Source organism: Sus scrofa, chromosome 15 (genome assembly GCF_000003025.6).
Source record: "Sus scrofa isolate TJ Tabasco breed Duroc chromosome 15, Sscrofa11.1, whole genome shotgun sequence".
Taxonomy (NCBI): Eukaryota; Metazoa; Chordata; class Mammalia; order Artiodactyla; family Suidae; genus Sus; species Sus scrofa.
In genome coordinates, this window is record NC_010457.5 from 121,079,971 (window position 1) to 121,097,979 (window position 18,009).

The 18,009-nt window shown below is 53.4% G+C and overlaps 1 protein-coding gene across 2 annotated transcripts; it reads right to left on the minus strand.

Annotated features, from left to right (window-relative positions):
* Window positions 3,780-10,578, minus strand: IHH (indian hedgehog). Of its 2 annotated transcripts, NM_001244470.1 has the most exon segments (4): window positions 3,780-4,597; window positions 4,600-5,195; window positions 6,931-7,192; window positions 9,610-10,151. In NM_001244470.1, coding segments are annotated over 4 exon segments (1,230 nt in total). In that variant the 5' UTR covers window positions 9,922-10,151; the 3' UTR covers window positions 3,780-4,537.

Here is an 18,009-nt window from a genome sequence, read left to right on the forward strand (position 1 = left end):
GCCTCCTGGACTCCCCACAGGCCAGGTGTCCCCTAAGATCCATGACTTTGGTGTGATCTTGCACCTTGCCTGGACGGGGCTCCCAGGGTCTACTCTGAGTCTCCTCCCCATGCACTTCCAGGGTGGGGGTGCAGGCAGAGAAAGAGGGCACCTGGAGGGTCCCTTGAACCCAGGTAGAACAGCCTTGGGCAATGAGAAGAGAAGATATCTATATGGGCAAGAAAGCCCTGGACATCTCCCTGGCAGTTTCGGACATGAAGGCCAGAGAAGGGCCAAGATCAAGAGCACTGGGCATGGAGGAGCTGGATCTCATGTTTAAAAACCCAGAGTGGAGTTCCCGTTGTGGCGCAGTGGATACAAATTCGACTAGGAACCATGACGGTGTGGCCTCACTCAGTGGGTTGAGGATCCGGCATTGCCGTGAGCTGTGGTGTGGGTCACAGACACGGCCCGGATCTGGCATTGCTGTGGCTCTGGCGTAGGCTGGCAGCTACAGCTCCAATTGGACCCCTAGCCTGGGAACCTCCATATGCCATGGGTACAGCCCTAAAAAGACAAAAGACAAAAAACACACAAACAAACCAGAGTTGACGCAGGCCCTTTCCTCACCCTCATCCAAACTGGCTTCAAGTCCTGCTGCCTAAATGTCTATGATCTGTCAGCTTCTTTCTGACCCCGTGACCTCCTCCTCAGTCCAGGTCACCAATTTCTTTCCCCAGCAAATGGACTCCCTGCTTCCAGAGCTGCCTCTCTAGTTGGTGCACCAACTGCCATCGGGTGAATGTTCTGAAACAATCTAGTGCAAGCTTTCCAGACTTCAACCCCCTGGGCACTCCCCAGTCCCTTGGGATAAAGTCCAAATTCTGAGAACAGTAGGATCAGTGTCTCTAACTCCCGCCTCCTCTCTACCTCAGCTCTGCCAAGCCCCCCTTCGCCAAATAGCTTCGAGATACTGACCTGACGCCGAGCTGATGCTGGTTCCTCCCAGCCTTTGCATTTACTGCATCCTCAGCCTGGATCCCGTCCTTTACTTACCTGCCATTCAAACTCTTCCTTACCCTGCCTGCAGCATCCTGGCCTCCAGGAAGTCTTCCCAGTTCCCGGCATCTCCATGGTACTCCCAGAGCCCCTCTGAGGATGGTAGCCACAGCCACAGTCACAGCACTGTCCAGGGAGTTTGGACACTCATTGCTCCATGCTGTTCCCTGATGCCTGGGGTTCACTGAGGACAAGAACTGCCTCTTCCCCTCATTCTGACATAGTGCCTGATGCAAGGGTACCCAGCAGACAATGACCAAAGGGGTGAATGAAGATCACCACTGTGGATGCAGCAGCCTTGGAAAGGCAGGCATGGGGTTAGTGGCTGCCTGGCCCTGGGCAGTACAGTCAGCCTTCCTCTGGGCCTCAGCACGGTCTGGAGGGTGAGCAAGCTGGGCAAGCAAGAGGGATCGGGGCCATCGCACAGCAGAGGAAGAGGATGATTTTCCAGGCTCTCTGCTTGTCTCCCAGGTCACACATCACCCCAGTTCTGGGCTAGGATTCCTAAAAAGCTACAGGACCCACACCTCCACTCTGAGGTTGGTCTTTTCAGGGTCTGAATTCAAAACATTTTTCGGAATCCTGCAGCCATCTCTGTCTGGAGAACAAATGTGTCTCCCGAGGAGGCACATATAGAACAGGAAGGTGGAGGGGTACCAACTGGCTCTGTGTCTGCAGAACAAAGTAGGAGAGGAGGCTCAGCTCCCCATAAAGGAGAGCAACCTGCCCCCATGCAAAATATAAAAGAAAGAATGCGGAAATGAATAGATGCGTCTCCTGACCTTGACCTTTGGTTTCTCACTAAAAGTGAGTTCATAGATGTTCTGGCCCCTGGGTGCCTGGTCCACGAGAGCCGGCCACAAAGTGATGAGTCCACTCTAGACGATCTGCCAAAGCAGATTTGCAGTCCTGAAATGCTGAAAGTGCCTTCTGGAAAGGACCCAAGTTTACCAAGGGAAAAGTCTTGTGGTGAGAATGGTGGACCTGAGCCAGATGCATGAGTTCAAAGCCTGTTTCTGTCACTTGTGTACAATCTCCGGCAAGTTGCTTTACCTCCTTGTGCTTCTGGGTGCTCATCTGGAAGATGGTAAGATTCCAGCGTACACCACATAGGATTGTTATGAAAATGAAGTGGGTGCTACATGTAAAACACTTAGAGCAATGCCTGGCAATGGTTCCTCTTCATTAAATGGTAGTAGTTGTCATTATCGCCTGTGGGGGCCTATTCCTCCCAGATGACATGGTCACCAGGGCAATGAAACTTTCTCTGGAGTGGAAATGGAGTAATGGGTAAGGTAAGAGTCATGCCCCCCACCTTCCAACACAGAACTTGGGCAGGGGTGTGCTTTTACAACTGGCTCTCCACGGGGAGCCCTAATTTGTAGCATATGCCAATTTCTATGGTGTAAATATTCCCACCGTGGCCTATTTCAACTGGCTCACAATATTCCTAAAAATTTAGTGATTGTATCAATGGACCTAGGAAACTCAGCTGATCTATAATGAGTATAGAAAAATCTGCCTTGGGATGCAGAGATCAAGAGAAAATGAAGGAGGGAATCATCTTGTCTTGGCAGTAAACTGGAGTCCTTTAGACTAAGCAGTGTTTCCCAAAGTGCAGTTTATGGACTATATGCCATGCTTGGGGTATTTGTAAAGATAAGTTCTGGGCCTTGATCCAGATCTATTAAAGCAGAATCGTGGAAACAGGACCAACAGGACCAAGGAATCTTTTTTTTTTTTTTTTTTTTTTTGCTTTTTTAGGGCTGCATATGGACATTCCCAGCTAAGGGTCAAATCAGAGCTGCATCTCCGAGCTACACCACAGCCACAGCAATGCCAGATCCGAGCTCTGTCTTCAACCAACACAGCAGCTGACGACAACGTCAGATCCTTAACCCACTGAGCGAGGCCAGGGATGGAACACGAGTCCTCGTGGATACTAGTCAGGTTCATTACTGCTGAGCCACATGGCAACTCCAGGAATCATTTTCTTTTTCTTTTTTTTTTTTTTTTTTTTTTTGTCTTTTTGTCTTTTAAGGCTACACCAGTGGCATATGGAGGTTCCCAGGCTAGGGGTTGAATCGAAGCTGTAGCCACCTGCCTATGCCAGAGCCACAGCAACACAGGATCTGAGCCACGTCTGCAACCAACACCACAGCTCATGGCAATGCCAGATCCTTAACCCACTGAGTGAGGCCAGCGATGGAACCCGCATCCTCATGGATGCTAGTTGGGTTCGTTAACCACTGAGCCACGACGGGAACTCCCCAGGAATCATTTTCAAACAAGTTGCCCAGGTGATTCTGAAGTTTACAACTGCTAAGTTAGGGACCCCTGACTTTCCCAAGAAATCAGGATGGGCCACAAGGCAGGTGTGGATTCTACAGAATCTCTTCATACCATGGTTCATGATCCACAGTGAGACATCAGAAAGCCAGGAAGACTGGAAGAAGCAGGAGAAGCACCTTCACTAGGGCACAGGGAGATGGTTCTACATAAGTGAAGTGACCATGGACTTCAGTTCTCTCCCTGGTCTAACCGCGTTGAGGGCAAACTCTGGGGTCAGCATGTAGAGGCCTTGCCTGGCATAGGGCATAGCTCTCCATTGAGACTTTGTGGACCTACTGGGTGAGAAAGGGCCTGCAGAGGGGGTGGGAGCTCTGGAGGTTTTGTCCTTGGAGGGAGATAAACAATATCCACAGCTCCAGACTACCCACTCAGCAACCTGGACCGAGGGCTCTAACAACTTAAATAATTTTTATTACAAAAGGAAGAAAAGACCAAAACATCCCCAAAATTTTCCCGTGGGTTTCCCCCCTCGGTGTCAATAAATAAGGTGGGGGAGACTGACCGGAGGAGAGGGTTGGGGTCATGGTTCAGCAGAATAGGGAGCGTATAGCCTGGGCAGGGGTGGGAAGGGCATCCAGGCCACTCCCCCAGTCCTGGGCACTCTGATCACATTGGCTGGAACACAGAACTCTGTACACTGACAGCGACAGTCTCTGGATGTGTCCCGAGGAGTGTGGCCAGAGAGGAACGTCATGCCTCAGGATGGCCAGGCTGGCTGCCGCACTCTGCAGCCTTCTCAGTTCTGGGCAGCATTGAGTCCAGCCAGCTCCCTGCTGGCTCCCAGGGAATCTAGCAGCATCAACTGAGGTGCAAGCCCATCTAAGAGGGGCTTACGATGGATGGATGGGCCCTCCCCTTTGGGGGAGGGAGGTCTGAAAAACTGTAGTGAGAGCAAGCTGGGCGGGGACCCTCTGGTCTCTAGGGTAGGAGAGACCACTCCTGCCCCACTGCCAGTTCAGCTCGCAGCTGTGTCACTACCCCAGAGTGGGGGTGGGGAATGCTGGCATTGCCCAGTCAAGTCTCAATGATGTATCTCTGTGGTGGAGATGGTAGGACCCAGTGTCCCTGCTCAGGTCCTTTCCAGGGCCAGCATGCTCCTGGTGGGGAGGCCTCTGGGCAGTTCTGAGAGGGCAGTGGAGGGGTCCTTTCAGCTCCCTGCCCCGGCCATGCCCAGTGAGTGGAAGCTGCCCTCTTCCAGCAAGAGTCGCCCAGGCGGTAGAGCAGCTGGGGGTACCAGTGCACACCCTCCCCAGGGGTCCAGCTGCCCCACGCCAAGCTGTGAAACAGTCGCAGGGGCCAGAAGGCCAATTGAGCCAGATGATGGTCAGCCACGGCCGCGAAGCAGGAGGCTACCACATCCTCCACCACCAGCGTCCCATGCCTCGTTAAGGGAGCGTATGCCCCAAGGGCCACGTGTGTGGAAACCGCTGCCACTCGGGCCGGCTGCAGGCCTGGCACTCCAGCCACCAGCACATACTGGCCAGGCTGCACCTGGCTGGCAAACGTGGCCCGGAAGCGGGCAGCTGGTTCTGTGTGATTGTTGGCTGTGAAGAGCAGGTGGGCAGGGGTGAGGGCCAGGCGGCGTGGGGGGTCTTGGGTCTCGATGACCTGAAAGGCCCTCAGCCTGTCTGGCTCACGATCGAGGAAAATGAGTACGTCGCTGAAGGTGGGGTTCCCGTCCTCCCCCATAGCCAGCACTCGGTCTCCTGGCCTCACGGCTGACAAGGCCACACGTGCCCCACTCTCCAGGCGCACCTGGGCTCCGGCAGGGAAGCAGCCACCTGTCTTAGCCGCGGCCGAGTGCTCTGTGGGAAGAAGGGACATGAAGGCGTTACTGCTGTGGTGCTCACAGCACCCCTGCCCCACCCCGCCAGAGCTCCTCTTGCGCCCAGGCAGCTCCCCCCATCACCCCATCCTGTGCCCGGCCCCCCACTTCCCAGGCAGCTTAGAACCCCCTCCCAGCCCGCAGTGTGGTTTTCTGCCCTCCTCTAAACGCAGAAAATGCTTTGCCACGGAGAGGAGAATGTTGGGGCCCCTGGGGCCCCATGACTGTGAGGCAAAGGGCCCTCCTGAAGCCCAGGCAAAGCGACCCTTCTGCTTCAATCCTGACAAGGTTGTGAAGCAGTCAGAGAGGCTAGACGTCAGTTGAGCCAGGCGGTCGGTGGTCAGCTGTCACTTGACACCCCCCCAAAGCTGCCGCCTCATGGAGACAGCAAATCGCTTGGCACCTCTGGGGCTTAGATGTCCCATTATTTCTCACCCCCTGCTCAGGTGCCCCCCAAATTGCCCTCTTGGACTGACTGACACCTCAAGTTCTGTGCCAGGACCGGACCTCAGAGTCCATACTCCAAGGAAGAGGAGGAGCAGTCAGTGGCGAGAATACAGACTCCTGGGGAAACTCAGAGTGAATGGTCAGCCAGGGCGTGGCTCAGTGGACAGGGTGAAATTGTTATCTTCGGTTCACGTGCTGGGTCCTTGTGCGGGGACAGGACACAATGGCATCAGTAGGTGGGATAGACTAGTGCTTAGGAGTCAGGAGAATGAAGGAAAGTGGCCCCTCCAGGAGCTGGCACCAGGCTGGTGTTTGCAGGTAAAGGGTCGATGTGCCTTGAAGCAGATACAGTGGGCCACGGAAGTGCTGAGGGGAAGGGTTTGGGTGGGGTCACCACCGTGAGCCCAAGTGCCATCAGGGACAGTAAACGGTGGGCCTGGTCTCAGTGTGCTGGGTCTGTGAGTGCGACCACTGCGTGGGGCCAACGTGGAGGGCTAAGCCTGCAGCCAGGGAGGACCATGCTGGCAGTCAGACAAGAACCATCTGAAGCATCCATGACCGGGTTCAGCAGGTGACAGGGACGCTGACAAGATCTGAAGGGGGGGCAAAGCCCCAGTGCCTGCCAATTCTGATCAACAAGGCGGCCAATCTGGGAAAATCCACTTTATTAAGTCCACTCTGTTTATTCTTGCCCTCAGGGCTGGCTTTGCCCCCAAATGTCCAGCTTCAGGACCCTGGGGAGAGGTTGGGGACGCCTGCGCCCCCTGAGAGGTGCGTACATGGTGCCTGAAAGGGCCTGACCTGCAGCCGGGCTGTGGGTTCTGAACCCTCTGGGCTCCTGGCTCCTGGTCAGGCTCAGTTGGTGTCTGGGTACACCCTGGCCCCTGGCCCCACCCGCCGCCTCCTGTTCTGCATCGCTCTGGGTCGGGGAGGCAGTCTCTGTCAGCCTGGCTTCCTCCATCTGTCCAGCTTGCTCTGTCTTGCACCTCCTGCAGCAGGCTCTGGACTGTCGACCGCCAGGTCAGCACCCAGCGGCTCTGGGACAGGGCCCTGTCTCCCTAGGCTCCTGCCGTGACACTATCAGGCACGGGTTGAGCAGGTGGTCAGGAGCAGCAGCGGGGAGCGCCGCCGCCGACGTCCTCTTCCCCGGGATCCCCGCCTCCATCCCCCGGCGGGCCTCTTCACCTTCTTGGCTCCAGCGGGCCCTGCGCCGCCTGCCCATGCCCTGCGGCCCCGGCCCCGGGCCCAGCCCCCCGGCAGCGGCTCACCGGACTTGACGGAGCAATGCACGTGGGCCTTGGACTCGTAATACACCCAGTCGAAGCCGGCCTCCACCGCCAGGCGCGCCAGCAGTCCGTACTTGTTCCGGTCGCGATCCGACGTGGTGATGTCCACCGCGCGGCCTTCATAATGCAGCGATTCCTCCGAGTGGTGACCGTCCTCGTCCCAGCCCTCGGTCACCCGCAGCTTCACCCCAGGCCACTGGTTCATCACCGAGATGGCCAGCGAGTTCAGGCGGTCCTTGCAGCGCTGCGAGAGGAAAGCGAGCTGAGTTAGGGCGCGGAGCTGGCCCGCGTGCAGGCGTCGGCGTGGCCTCGGCCCTCGCTCTCCCACCGCACTCGCTGAAGTTGGGAAACCGGAGAGGGTGCGCTCTTCCTCTCTCTTAGGATCGGAGAGCGCTGCAGTGCTGCCACGTGCTTCCGTCCCTCTAGCTTCGGCTGCCCCCCAGGGACCTGGACCGCGCGGGGGCGCCACAAATCGGGAGGGCGAGTCGATCCTTGGGGCGCCTTTCTCTAAGTGCTCTCTCTCCGCCGCTGGATTTACTGGTCCCTCCACAGGCAGGGCTCCACCTTTTGAACGCCAGGTCCCTCGGTCTCACCGCGGCGCTAGACACTAGGGACTGCCTGCGGCCGGGAGGGTAAAAGTGGTAGCGGAGCCGACTGCCTGCGGCCCGCCTGCTAGGCGTGCAAGGCCCGAGGCGCCCAGTAGGTGTCACCGTAGCCCCAGGGCTGAGGCCCCCGCAGCGGCCAGGCGCGGCAGGTGCGGAGCGCTCCAGCAACCCCGGGGCGTATTGGAGGGGAATCCCAAGCCTGCCTGGATCCCTCGGCGCCACAGAGCATTCCTGCTGGGACCCTCATGATCCAAAACTTGTATACACCCGAGCCCGGGAGGCGGCAACCCGGGAACCAGAACCTAGGGCAAAGGAGAGCGCCTGCCTTGGCCAGATGGAGAACGCTCCGAGCGCCTCCTGCTGCAAGGGGTGCGCTCAGGATTGATAAACAGGCAGCATTCTCCCTGAGCCGAGTCCTCAGCACCTCTGCACTTCTGCACCGCTCCTATCTGGGAAGGAACTCGAGAAACCCAGCGCGTGGTCTCAGGGAACCGGCTTCACGCTCCGCCTCTCACGGAGTGGGAGTTGAGCCGGCCCTGGGGGAAGGACGGCAGAGATCATTGTCTGTGTTGGCTCCCTGAGGGCCTTCCAGGCAAGGGCCACCCAAGGGACCCCGCAGCTGACTGGGGAGAGGGGTCTTGGAGAAGAGGCCCTTCCACTGTCCTTAACTTTGAGGTGCCAGACGCTGCCAAGTGTGGGCAGCCCATGTCTCAAACTACCCCTACCTCTCGGAGCCCAGGCCCCACAGACCCTTGGACTTGGTCTCTGAGAGGCCAACAGCAGCTACAACCCAAGGCCCTGACGGGTCCTGCCAGGCTGCAGTCTAGCTGGGGGATCTCACTGCCCCAGGAGGGAGCTCCATGTGCTCTTTGCCGCCAGGCTTCTAACCACCCACCCACCTAATCCGCCCGCCGCGGCCCCTGCTCCCCGCCCCTCTCTCCCTCTCCCGCCCCTTTCCTCGGGTCCAGAGCCCGGGCGCGCGCTGTCAATGATTGCCCAGCCCGTGGCCCGGATCCTTATCTGCATTCCTCGGCGCCCGGCCCGGCCCGGCCACAAGCCAACCTTCGCCCCGACACCGGCCAGCCAGCCCCGGCGCCAGGGCGCATGCTGAGGGCCGCAGTCTAGCTGTCCTTCCCAAAGCACCTAGAAAACGGGCTGCTAGCCTGCGGTGGAAGCCCCGGGAGACCACTGAGGAAGGGGACACGTAGGTCACTTCCCTTGCGAACCCAGCTGCTGGGGAGAAAGTTTGTTCCCCACCTCCACCCCACCCTTTCCCCGGCGCTTGGGTCGTGTTCTGGTCCTGTTCCGAGCAGACTAGCTCCGCTGTGGGGCTGCCCCGCATCTCAGACCCTCTCTTTCAAGCCAACCCCGCCACCAAACCCAGGGATCCCCAAGTTCGGTTCCAGAACCCGGAGGCCCGGCACCCCACCTTCAACTGCAGCCGCGCCGCTCAGCTCTCGGGACAGACACGTGGGCTCGCCGGGCAAGCGCCCTTTCCCACCTCCGTCTCCTGGCTCTACTATTCCCCGCTGTTCCCTAAACCCGGACCCCGCCGGGACGCTGCTCCAGGAGAGGGCAGCGCAGCGAACCAAGAGTGCGCGGGGAGGAAAGGCCGGGGAGGCCCTCCGTGCCCGGAGCTTCTTCGCCTTGGGGGGTGCCGAGGCCTCGAAATGAAAGGGGCGCAGAGGTGCGCAAGGATAGCCCGGGAGGTGCGTCCTGGAGGCTCAGGAGGCAGTCGGGTAGAGGTACCTCCAGGTGCTGCGTCTGACCTGAGCTGCCAGCGCTCCGGGGCAGAGGGGCCACCGCCAACCCGCTGGGCTGTGGCGCTTGGCAGCGGGCAGCTCTTCTCACAGCCTCCTGAGGGCTCGAGGGTGCCAACATTCCACCGGGACCCCGGCCGGCCCATCTTGGGCAGGAGGCATCCGGGCTTGGCGAGAGGGGCAGGTGCCAGGGGGCGTGCCAGCCAGTCAAGGAAAGGTGCCAGGGGGCGGGTAGGGCCGGGCAGGTGGCGGTGCTTCGGCGGCGGAGGCGCCCTGCGAGGGCGGGTCGCGCTCACCTGGGTCATGAGGCGGTCGGCGCCGGTGTTCTCCTCGTCCTTGAAGATGATATCGGGATTGTAGTTAGGGGTGAGCTCCTTGAAGCGCTCCGAGCTGCGCGCGATCTTGCCTTCATAGCGCCCGCTGGCGCCCAGGGTCTTCTCCGGCACATTGGGGCTGAACTGCTTGTACGCGAGCGGCACGAGCTTGCGCGGAGGCCGCCGGCGACTGCCCACCACCCGGCCCGGCCCGCAGCCCCGAGCCGCCGGCACCAGCAGCAGCAGCAGCAGCAGGCAGAACCGCAGTCGGGGCCGGAGCCGGGCGGGAGACATGGCCGGGAAGCCCGGGAGAGCGGCGGGCGAGGACGCCTGGTGGGCTGATGGGTGGGCAAGTCGACGGGAGCGCTGCGAGGGCTCAGGCGTCCGGGTGGCTCCGGGGGGCTCCAGGTGGGGGCGCCATGAGCTGCGCGGCGTGGCGCAGGGCTGGCGGGACTCAGGTGCGGGGCGGGGGCCCGGGGCCCTGGCTGGTGGCGGCGCGCTGTCCCCCTCGGCGCCTCGACTCTGAGCTGCCCGGCTCGCCGGCCGCCAATAAATAGGCCGGCCCGTTTGTTTTGGCAACGCGGCGGCGGCGGGGGGCGGCGGGGCTGCGGGCCGCCGGGCTGGGCTGGGCTGGCCGGACCGGCGGGCTGGCGGGCCCCGCGGTTAGCACCCCGGCCCGGCGGTCAGGCGGCTGGGGCGGAGCGGGAGCTGCTGCCGTCTGTGGCGCAGCCCGGGGCCGAGTGAGAAGGGAAATGGAAGAGATCCGGGCTCGGGCCCCGCGCAGACCGCACCCTACCCATGTCCCTGCCTCCTGTGCGCTCGACAGCAAACCTGCGGCAAGGGCAGCACAGCCTCCTCCCCCTCGGGCGGGCGGCCCCGGCACTAGCCAGCCCTCGTCCCTCTCGCTCCTCCGCCGCGCGTCCGCCCGCCCGCTGCCCTCGGCGCCCCCTGCGCTGCCTGAGTTCGCCCTCCCCGCCCGGACGCGCCCCACCCCACCTTGGCCTCCCTTCTGGGCTCCCCGCGGCTCCGGGGTGCCCCGCCAGGCGCAAACCTCCCGTACGGGAGCTGCCACCCCCACAGAGACCGCAACCCACGGCGCGGCCGGACGCGAGGGGCGGGGGGCAGTGGCCGGACCGCATAGCCGCCTACGGTGTCCCCTGCGGGGAAGTAAACCCAAAAGACAGGAGGCCGCTCATAACCTGGTGCCCCACCCTGACCCAGGAGACGCGCCCTCTCAGCTTGGTGGAGCTGAATTCTGTATCAGCCCGGTGCACAACCTGCGGCCGCTCGGTGTGAAGCTGGGAGTTGGGGCATCCAGCCTCATGAAGAATCAAACGGGGGGGGGGTTGTGTTGGAAACACTGTTAAAGGGGGCAAGATGAAGTTGCAAAGGAACAGGCCAAGGTGAAGAGAAGAGCGATTAAATGGTGACACCAAGAGAATACGGGAGGAACCACGAGTGACCACGTTTAAGCCGGGCAGGCATTGATCGCAGGGCAGGGGCTTATTAAGAATGGAAACAAACAAACAAAACCAAACAAAAAAGATTCAAAGACACCGACCCGCACACAAGAGCTGCTAAATAGTTACTCTCAGTTCTACTTTACAAATGACAAAGAGAATGCGTGGAGGCAGCTAGAGAGGTAATCATGAGTTGCAGGTGTATTTTAATGCCATTCAGGAAACCTGATGAATTAGGATTCATTCTGTTAAAACAAGAAAGGCCAAGTGTGTTAAAAACAAACACCACCAGCACCACAAACTATCTGATTTGGTTGCAGTATTTTCTACAAATTCAATAGAGATGGAAATAAAAGGGTGAGAAATAGAAAGTTCTCATTTCAAGAATACTAACACAATAGATACTGTTTTCTTGACCTTTATGTGCCTGATACATGGAATCTATTAGATTTTATTATACTAAGCATTCTACTTGCATTACCTAATTTAAACTTATGACTTCAAAGGAACGTTATCATCCCTCTTTCACAAATGAAGATTTTGAAGTTCAGAGAAGTAAAGGAACTTGCTCCAGGCTGAGGGATTCAAACCCCACCTCCCATAACTGACCCCAGAGCCCCAGCCCTCACCCTTGCAGAGGTATTGGCCCTCTGGGCAGCTCTCATGCATTCAGTACAGCCTGGGTTTGAAGCATTGGTACATGCTTTCGAAGATGTACTCACACATCCTCTGGTCCACAATGTCACCATTTGAAACACTATTTCAGAATTGGAAGGGACTCAGAAGGGTTTGCTTAATCCAAGCACTTCTTATGACAGAAAAGGACACTGAGGGGAAGGTAGGGTGTCTCCCCCAGGGAGGAGGGAAGTCTGCCACCTGGGGACAAAATAGATCATTGCCTGTACTCCCCTTTGCCTGTACTCCCACACCCCATGTTCATTCTTATATATGCATTTGGATTCTGGGTCTCCCAGTCACAGATTACTCTAACTTTGCTTCTTTTCCTTGAAAGCTCCCAAGCTGCTTTAAGGTTTGTTTTCCCGGGTTTGGGAACTAGCCCTGCAATATTCCCCACCCATCTCCTGCTTATATTTCTGGGACACACTACCTCGCTAGGTTAGTACCTCTTGCAGCCCAGACTAACAGGGGCTCTCTGTTTTGGGGAGGTCTAAAAAAGAAAATCCCATAGGCTTCCATGGTCACCTATCCCAGTGTTTGATCATAATATTTTAGAGAAGTTTTGCCTTAAATTCATTCTTTCTCTCTTCCTCCCTCTCTAATGCAAATTCAACTTTTTTCCTCTTTTTCTTGTCTTAGAGAGTAAGGCCATTAAGCCACTTATTTATCCCCGTTAAGGTTGAAGTGTTATGGTTGAAGGGTTATGGTTGAAGTGTTGTTCCTTTCAATCTTCTTTTCTCCAAGTGAAAGACAATTTCTTTGAGCTTCTCTCAGAGGGTCTACCTTATAACCCGTTATTAACTTAACCATTCTTCTTCTCATTTTTCCTCTTAAGCTGTGATCCTGCTGAATACAAATCTCTGGTAAAGATCTGATCCACGTCAAATAAGAATTACTTAGGCAGTGCTGATAATATGGCTTAGCATCAGGGGCGCTTCCATAGCAGTACAACCTCGTGGGTTTGGATTGTGTGCCAATCTAAGTCTAGACCTTCTTGGCCTGGCTAACTTAGGAGCAGTGATCAGGGTGTGTCCAGGAGAGTCAGGTGGAGGGCTAATATTTATCTAGTCTTTTCTCCATGACAGGTGCTTTAAGCACGTAGTAAAATCTTCACAATAGCTCTCTGTGCACAGCAATTATTATACTCTAAAGCTCTAGAAGTAAAGTAACTTGCCTGTGGTCCCATAGTCAAGACTGACTTAAACCTGGGGATTTTTGGCTCTAAGCCTACAATCTTTTCTCAGGACACAATGGCTGTTCAAGATGTGAATCTCAAATTTTTTCTTTTTTCTTTCTTTTTTTTTTCTTTTTTTGTCTTTTTGCCTTTTCTAGGGCCGCTTCCTGCCTCATATGGAGGTTCCCAGGCTGGAAGTCTAATCGGAGCTGTAGCCACCGGCCTACGCCAGAGCCACAGCAACGCAGGATCCGAGCCGTGTCTGCAACCTACACCACAGCTCACGGCAACGCCAGATCGTTAACCCCCTGAGCAAGGCCAGGGATCAAACCCGCAACCTCATGGTTCCTAGTTGGATTCATTAACCACTGAGCCACGTCGGGAACTTCATGAATCTCAAATTTAGATCAGCTTCAGTCCAGTCGCCTTCAAGGAGAGGAAGGTAGAGAGAAGAGCAGAGGTTGAAAGCATCATAATTTCTATAGCAATGACCTTGGAGCACTTTTTAAATTTTATTTTTTATTACATTTTATTGAAGCAGAGTTCATTTACAAGGTTGTGGTCATTTCTGCTGTACAAAAAAAGTGACCCAGTCATACATATACACATATCCATTCTCTCTCAGGACCTTGGAGCACTTCTAATCCCAACTGGGGCCTAAGGACTTTGGTCATTTCTTGGCTGCTCATGTTCTTAGCTGTTCAGTTGGTGTAGTGTAGTTTCTGAATTGGGCCAATCCATTAGACCTCTCAGACAAAGTCTGGCTCTTTTTCTGGTCATTGCCAGGCTTTTTGCCAGCAGTAAAACTGGAGAACGGAGGTGTACAACTCTGGAGGCACCAACGGCCCAGGGTCCGAGCAGCAGCAATTGAGCCTTATCAGGGCATTTCACATTAGAGTCCTGGGCCTGTTGGTAAAATAGCTTTTCTTTTCTCCACTTTAGATCTCTTCTGCCCCTCAATCATCTCTATTTTGAAGGAAAGAAAGAAAAATCTATGTCTTTGGATAATGTAATTAATTTTTTACTTAGAAGAGTGCAAGTGGGAAAAATAGGTTGGAAAGGAAGGGGAGGAAAATATACTTTAGAACCTGATAATTTAAACATCTCTTTAGTAGCTTACCATGTTAGTGTTTTCAATCAGCCTTGACTGTAGTGCTATAGTACAAACACCATGTGCTTTTAGTGATTCACATGCGTGCGCGCGCACACACACACACACACACACACACACACACAAACAGTGTAGGTCCATCCTTCTATAATGAACTGGTCTTTTTTCTCCTAATCCTGACTCTTGACCAGATCAATCCTGCTCTAAATCCATGGGTGCTGAGCCACAATGAGGCAAATTTCAGGAATGCAGTTAGTCAAATATCCTCTACCGACTCAGTGCGGAGCAGCCCTGGCTCAGTAGAAAGAGCGCTAGGCCCGGAGTTGGCAGATCTGTGCCTGAACACTCTCTTTGATACCTTCGACCTGTGTGGTCTTGGGGAACTCACCTGAATTTCCGAATTTTAGTTTTCTCATCTATAAAGTGAAACTTAATATCACCTACCTTGTAGGGCTAGTAAGTGGGTTAAAAATACAAGCTGTATAACCATGTGTAATTCGTTTTTATTTTCTGCAGGGTTCACCAGCGGTAGCGGTTCTCTGATGCCTGTTACTCATCTATAGCGACTACATCAGAATCCTCATATATGTGTGCCCAAGACAGTGGTGGGATCCGGAGGTCCTGCTTCCTTCTATTAGGGAAGCATCTACCTTGTGTGAGTATAATAGGCACGTAAGGACAGAAGATGCAAACAGAAAAATAGAAGACACAGTTGTTGCCCTCAAGGAATTAACTATTTAATAAGTTAATTAAGTCATGGGATAAGAAAAGGCAGTTGATAAGTCATGGGAAAGAAAAGGCAGTTGCAAAGCCATGGATGCCACTCATAAAAGGGTACAGAATAAAGCATTATAGCCAGATAGGTTAACAGATAATATGAATTCGAGCTACAAGAATCTGGGATTAAAAAACCAATAGGGGAGTTCCTGTTGTGGCATAGCAGAAATGAATCAGATTAGTATCCATGAGGATGTGGTGTGGGTTCGATTCCTGGCCTCGCTCGGTGTGTTAAGGATCCTGCGTTGCTGTGAGCTGCAGTGTAGTTTGCAGAGGCAGCTTGGATCCCGTGTTGCTGTGGCTGAGGTGTAGGTTGGCAGCTGTAGCTCCTATTCGATCCCTAGTCTGGGAACTTCCATATGTCATAGGTGCAGGCCTAAAAAGAAAAGGAAAAAAAAAAAAAAAAAAGAAAGAGGAAAGAAAAGGAACAATAACGATTAGACTGGGATTAGCCCTTTTGGAAGAAATCAGTTTTGAAGGCGTGAAAGGAATGACTGAAAGAAATGAAGAGGACATTCAGGAAAGGCCGGTGGCCCAAGCAAAGATACTGGCTCTCAGAATCATTAAGAGCCAAGCTGGATGATCTAGTAAACGGGGGAAACCCTAATTTTATCAGATGTAAACTTCACAAGGTTTTTCATTTCATTTTATGAATGAAATGAAAAGCATCTTCATTTTATGAATGAGGAACTGAGGTTCAGAGCTTGTAAGTGAGGGCGTTAGAGTTGGAATCCAGAACTGTTTGACTCCATCATAATCCAGTTTTTTGGTGAACAATTCCTAGGGCAAGCTTGTTGGGTTGTTGACCTCTGTTCAAGTCCCTCATGTTCTCTCCAAATCTAGGAGACTCTTGTTACCTTCATCTTGGACTTTTAAGCTTCTTATATCCTTTGACTGACCACTTTGCCAACTGGGTGGGATCACTCTTTTACTGTTGATTTATGAAGAGGTTGGCAACTCCACCAAATTTGGCCCATATGCAGAAATGAAAGAAGCATGCCTGTCTCTCAAGCCTCTGATCAGTGTGGGACACATTTGGAGATCCAATTAGAGCCACTCAAAACTAACAATGCTTTGAAAGCTGGCTATTGATTAGAAATGGGAATGTCAAGTTACCTTTGCCCTAACAATAAGCTCATTACAAGGCACTTCAGAGAGATTCAAGCATTAAAGACCTTTCTTTGATGACTTTGAAAAGGTAGGAAAAGGACGCAGAATTAGTTACAGAGAAGAGAATTTTCCCCTCAAGTCAGAGACTAAAGACTGGGAAACTCTTATAGACAGAAAGATGCTTGCAGACAGACATACATATAAATATATTTCTGTATATGGATAATAACGTGTTTACTGATGGCTTTATTTCCACCCCAGTGTCTATCTGGGAAGAGACTAGTTGCTTAAAGAGAATCTTGGAAGATGTTAGTTCAGAGACTGTTCGATAAAGGGGTAAGGGTTCTGCTCACTTAATACTCAACAGATGCTCCTGACATCCTTTCACCTTCCTCCCTCCCTTCCTCCCTCCCTCACCTTTTCCTTCCTTCCTTCCTTCTTTCTTTCTCTTTCCTTCCTTCTTTCCTTTCTTATTCTTTTCTCCTTCCTTCCTTCCTTCCTTCCTTCCCTTTCCTCCCTTCTGGCACCTAAAGCATGTGAAATTTCCTGGGTCAGGGATCAAACCCATGCCAGATCTTTAACCTTCTGCACCACAGGAGAACTCCACCTGTCAGCTTTCTGTAACTGGGTATGTGCTAGTCCACCCACACGCTCTCACTCATCTCTCTTGGTTGAGATAGCACCCTTTTATAGCCAAAGAAAGCAAAAAGGCATACAGTCACCTGCTATTTATTTATTTATTGCTTTCTAGGGCTGGCAACCACGGCATATGGAGGTTTCCAGGCTAGAGGTAGAATTGGAGCTGTAGCTGCTGGCCTACACTACAGCCACAGCCACGCCAGAGCCAGATCTGAGCCATGTCTGTGACCTACACCACAGCTCATGGCAATGCCGGATCCTTAACCCACTGAGTGAGGCCAGGGATTGAACCCACAACCTCTTGGTTCCTAGCCGGATTCGTTTCTGCTGCGCCACAACAGGAACTCATCACTTGCTTTTTAACAACTTGTGCTCTTAGTTTCTGCAAAATGACAAATTGATTCTGTTATGATTATAGCTAACAAAATGGTATTTAACCTCCACTCTTGCCTTATGACTGGCGGCCCCAAACAAAAAAGACTACATTCACGTATATGCACAAGTTTCTAAAACCTCTTCATGATACAGCTGTTGTGGAGGTATGTGTATCTCTGTGTGTATGCAGGTACGTGCAATAGTCTTTCTTCATTTATTCACTCAACAAGTATTTCTGAGCACCTACTAAGTGTCAAGTACTGTGTAAGGTGCTCAAGATATGAGAAAATAATAAAACCCAACCAACCAACCAACAAAAACAACCCCAAAGATTCCTGTCCTCATGGAGCTTTATTCTAGTGGGGAGGCATTGGGGAGTCAAAAAAATATAAAAGTAAGCAAAATATTACTATGAATAAAATCAACAAGAAGGTCCTACTGTATAGCACAGGGAACCATATTTGATGTCTTGTAATAATCTATAATGAAAAGAATATGAAAAAGAATATATATGTATATGTATAACTGAATCACTGCTGCACACCAGAAATGAACACAGCTTTGTAAATCAACTACACCGCAATAAAAAAATTAATAAAAATTTAAAAATAAACAGAATATATAATGTGTTAGAAGGGAACAGGGACAGTGAACACAAGACACAAAACTGGGTCAAAGGATTGAGAGTACAGCCAGCCTGTGGGCAGTGGTGCTAGGTCAGGAGGTAGGTCACTCTGTTAAGTAGGGTGGTCAGTGGCGGCCTCACTTCTCAGTGATATGAATGAAGATGAGAGTTAAGCCAAGACCTCAAAGAGGTAATGGCTTCAACCGAGGGGCCACCTAAGGGAAGGGCACTCTAGGCAGAGAGAAATGCACAGAGCAAAATCTCTAACATGCTTGCATATTAGAGAAAAAGCAAGGAGACCTGTGTGATCAAAGACAGAGTAAGGGGGAAATGGAGTGAATAAGCTCAACTTTCTACTTTCTGATCATGAGCGTGTTTTTCAAACTTTTTATGTAGCTCAGAGTGAGGATAATTTACCCCTTTAAAGAGATTT